This window comes from Rutidosis leptorrhynchoides, unplaced genomic scaffold (assembly GCF_046630445.1).
Source record: "Rutidosis leptorrhynchoides isolate AG116_Rl617_1_P2 unplaced genomic scaffold, CSIRO_AGI_Rlap_v1 contig422, whole genome shotgun sequence".
In the NCBI taxonomy this organism is placed as follows: domain Eukaryota; kingdom Viridiplantae; phylum Streptophyta; class Magnoliopsida; order Asterales; family Asteraceae; genus Rutidosis; species Rutidosis leptorrhynchoides.
This window is the reverse complement of record NW_027266655.1, coordinates 1-4,293: the sequence shown is the minus strand read 5'-3', so window position 1 is coordinate 4,293 and position 4,293 is coordinate 1. Positions and strand designations below refer to the sequence as shown.

General features: G+C 38.2%; 1 protein-coding gene across 1 annotated transcript; it reads left to right on the top strand.

Annotated features, from left to right (window-relative positions):
• Positions 1–2,305: 2,305 nt before the first annotated feature.
• Positions 2,306–3,681, top strand: LOC139883580 (TMV resistance protein N-like). The gene is made up of 2 exons (XM_071867740.1): positions 2,306–2,416; positions 2,485–3,681. The coding sequence occupies exons 1-2, from the start codon at positions 2,306–2,308 to the stop codon at positions 3,679–3,681; spliced, it is 1,308 nt and encodes a 435-aa protein (XP_071723841.1).
• The last annotated feature ends 612 nt before the right edge of the window (positions 3,682–4,293 follow it).

The following is a 4,293-nucleotide window of genomic DNA, read 5'->3' as shown; positions in this document are numbered from 1 at the left end:
CGCGCGCAATTGGCAGCTTGTTGTATCTTACCTCATGTGCAAGACCGGACATTGCTAATGCTGTAAATAAGCTATGTAGCTTTACTAGCAATCCTAATAATGAGCATTGGAAGGCTCTCACTAGAGTCCTAAGATATCTTAGATATACTAAGGATTATGCACTCCTTTATAAGAAACATCCAGCCGTACTAGAAGGGTACTGTGATGCCAATTGGATATCTGCTGAAAAGGATACACTAGCTACAAGTGGATATGTATTTATGTTGGGAGGTGCAGTTGTGTCTTGGAAATTCGCTAAACAAAGTTGTATAGCAAGATCGACTATGGAAGCGAATTCATAGCTCTCGATCTAGCTGGGGCAGAAGCCGAATGGCTTAGAAACTTTCTTGAGGATATTCCGGGATGGCCTAAACCCGTTACGGCAATTGCATTACATTGCGACAACCAAGCGGCTAACGGTAGAGCCGAGAGTGTAATGTATAACGGGAAATTACGGCACATCCGAAGAAGACACGATACGGTGAGACAATTGATCTCTAGTGGAGTTATCTCAATGACTTTGTAAGATCAAAAGATAACTTAGCGGATCCGCTCACTAAGAGTTTAAATAGAGATCTTGTCTATTCGATGTTAATAGGAATGGGACTAACGCCCGTAAAATAGGATTTGGTTTAAACGGTAAACCTACCTTGAAGATGGGAGATCCCCAGATCTTGGTTCAAAGGAAAACAGAGTTACATAAATCCATGAGCATTGTGGGGGAATTCATAAATCCATGAGCATTGTGGGGGAATTCATTTCTCAACCTATTCCTAGAATGACGAACAATGCTGAGTAATGAAAGGTTAAGCAAAGCTTTTAATGATTCTTGTATCTTGATTAAGTTAGAGAAATCAAGTGGGACATAAGGAAGATGTTCTTTACAAGAAGTCACCTATATGAGTATTGAAGTGAAGCCGTTTCTATGAAAATATGTGGGCTATATTTTCTAGGTTACTCATGAACGCCAGGAGTGTCCAGGGCCACAAAAGGGCACAACGTGAGGAACAAATAAGTCGTCAAAGAGTGTGACGTGTGATTAGTATTGTCTTGGTTTACACAAAAGCTGAACAATTCAAGACATCGCGTTCATTGGTTAGCAAGTAGATCCGATGCTATTCACAACGGAAGGTTCAAGGCTACGTCCACCTAACCGACGGCACACTTTTGCAAACTCTCTCATGTCTGCATCTGTGTCAAGATAATTTCACATTCATGTGGGGGATTGTTGTAGAAAGTTTGGGTTTGACCCAACTTTGACCAAATATTTGGAAGGGACCCACTAGCTATAAAGTCCCGAAGATGGTCCGAACTTGTTCGTCGTCGTGAGGAGATGAGTTTCGTATATTCATAAGCCATATTTGGTGAAGATATGAATATGAAATAGCTAGCCGAAGTTGTTATGTCGAGAACCAAGTGAATTGTATTGGTTTGTGATGATTTTGGTCCAATTTGGTTCGGTTCAAGTGTGTTTCGGTTCCGCCGATTTACTTGAGCAAAGATCACGTTTTTATGTGTTTTGATAAGATGAGTCATTATTAAAACGTGATATATATCCTATGTGCATGTGATAAGCTGTTACGGTTGGATAATAACGGACGCACACTTTTCGGAACTGAATTGATCTCTATTTCAAATTTCGAAGTAGTGGTCCACGTCCTATATATACAGCAGCTCTCCCACTTCTTCAGTCATTCACTTTTCTCACGAAATTCACTTTACACTGAGCTGTTGTTCCAACTTTAGTCTAGTCGAGTCAGAGAGTTTGGCGACCAAACGTTCCGCTTTTACCTTCTTCGCTAGCGCATGTGTTTCGAAGGTATACCTCTTACCCTTGTATCCTGGGAGACGATTGTCATAGCGTTGTGCGTCGGGGAGAACGCGGCAAATACGTCTTAAGACAGCGATTCAAAATCGTGCCTCGGTTTCGTATCACTTTCCTTGTCTTTTAATTTTCGTTGTTGTTTATATAGTATATTCGCATGCTCATCTGTTACTATATTTATATTCAATTATTTTCATATTATATATGAATTAATTCAGATCGTACGAGTACTTGTTGTTTAATTATCATTTATTTGAACGTATGCTTAATTAACACCAACACACTCCAAGTGTTCGATCGTCGTCTTGTCGACTAACTATGCGTCTTCCACTTGGTGCTTGATTGAGCTCACTGAGATTGTCGCGCACCACAACGAAAGAGTTGGCCACAAAGTTATCCCAATTTTTTACGATGTTGATCCGTCCCAAGTAAGGAAACAAAATGGGAACTCTGCAAGAGCATTCGATCAACATGAAGCAACTTTCGATGTTAATGAAGAAGAGACTATTCGGAAATGGAGAGATGCTTTTACCCAAGTTGCCAATCTTTCAGGTTTTCATGTGAAACAATATAGGCAAGTATTAACATTTGTGTGCTTGTTTATGTATTATTTTACGTAGCTGTTTAGTTCAGTTAGTAGTATTAGTAATGCTGGCATGGCAGTTAGACCAGATTATAAATTAGACCTCTGTGTTTTGATTAATAAAACAAGTTCATGGCTTAATTCTAGGGAAGAAGCTGATGTCATTACAGAAATTGTTAAAGTGATAGCAAGGGAATCAAAAACAACATATTCCAGCTGTACCATTGATGGTCTGATTGGAATTGACGAAAGATTGAGCAAGTTGAGAGAGAAAATGTGCTTAGATTCGGAGGATGTTCGTTTTGTCGGAATATGTGGGATGGGTGGAATCGGCAAGACAACACTTGCAAGATATGCATATGAATGTATGTCTGGGGATTTTGAAGGAAAATGCTTTCTGGCTGATGTACGAAAAGAATCAACAAAACTTTTGCAGAAACAACTTCTCATTGCCATCCTCCAAGAAGAATCTAATGTATGGAACGAGCACAAAGGGGCAATCATAATCAAGAATAGATTACGACACAAGAAGGTTCTTATTGTGATAGATGACGCAGATGATGAAAACCAAATAAGATATTTGGGGGGGAATCATAATTGGTTTGGTCCGGGAAGCAGAATCATCATCACTAGTAGAGACAAACACTTGTTGTTGGCTTGTGAAGTCCAAAAGAATGATATATACAATGCCACACTATTAGATGATGATGAAGCGCTTGAGCTTCTCAGTTTAAAAGCTTTCAAAAATCATCAACCCCATGAAGGTTTTGAGGACCATAGCAAATGTTTGGTGGATTATGCTTCTGGCCTTCCTCTAGCTCTTCAAGTATTAGGATCATTTTTGCGAGGTAGATCTTTCCATGAGTGGAGGAGTGCAATTGAACGCCTTCAAGTCGAAACGGATGATAAAATATCCAATGCTCTACGGATCAGTTTTGACGGCTCAAGCCAACTGAGAAAGAAGTATTTCTTGACATTGCATGCTTTTTTAATAACAAAGACTTCAATTATGTCAGACATCCTGGAAAGTTGTGATTTGTATCCAGATATTAATATAAAAGTTCTCATCGAGAAGTGTCTTTTAAATGTCAAAGACGACATAGTTGCTGGCAGAAAATTGCTGATGCATGATTTGTTGCAACGCATGGGGCAGCAAATTGTAGAGCAAGAATGTAAAAGCGAACCAGGAAGGCGCACTAGGCTCTGGAAGGATGAAGATGTACACCATGTTTAAATCAAAGCACGGTGAGTAATTAATTTTACCACAATTACTATTTTTGTTCTATTTCAACTACAGTAAAATTTCGATAAATAAATATTCTTGGGACTAGAAAAAAATATTCGTTTAGCGAGATTATTTATTTATCGATAAATGAATTTTTATTCATTTAAATGAATATACGATCTGAAGAACTCGATGTTCCCGAAGCAGAAGTTGAAGAATTAGAAGAAGATGTCGAAGGATTAACGGATGTCATTTCTAAATTACAATATAGAAATGTGATGGACGCCGAACATCTTTTGAACTATCCTAACGAGAATGATGTCGTTATGGAATTGCCTACAGACGATGAAATTATTGAGTCTGTACTGAATGATGAGAATGATCCAGAACCAGATGATAGTAGCGTCACACAAAATGTGTCATCAAAAGAAGCATATCAAGCAGTAATTTTCTATATATTTATATATATATATATATATTTTAAAATGTGATCGATTATTCATTTATATTTACTTAGGGTCTTTAAGGATTTCAAGAAAATTATTCAATAATGCATTTAGCGAAATTATTCATTTAGCCTCTTAGCCCAAGTCGGGACCGGGAAAAATTATTCATTTGTCG

What these genes read in the sequence shown, in the direction of transcription:
- LOC139883580 (XM_071867740.1), top strand. Translation starts at nt 2,306, where the DNA reads ATGGGAACTCTGCAAGAGCATTCGATCAACATGAAGCAACTTTCGATG. An exon ending in CCAAGTTGCCAATCTTTCAG is followed by an intron (nt 2,417 to 2,484) that starts GTTTTCATGTGA and finishes TATTTTACGTAG; the next exon opens with CTGTTTAGTTCAGTTAGTAG.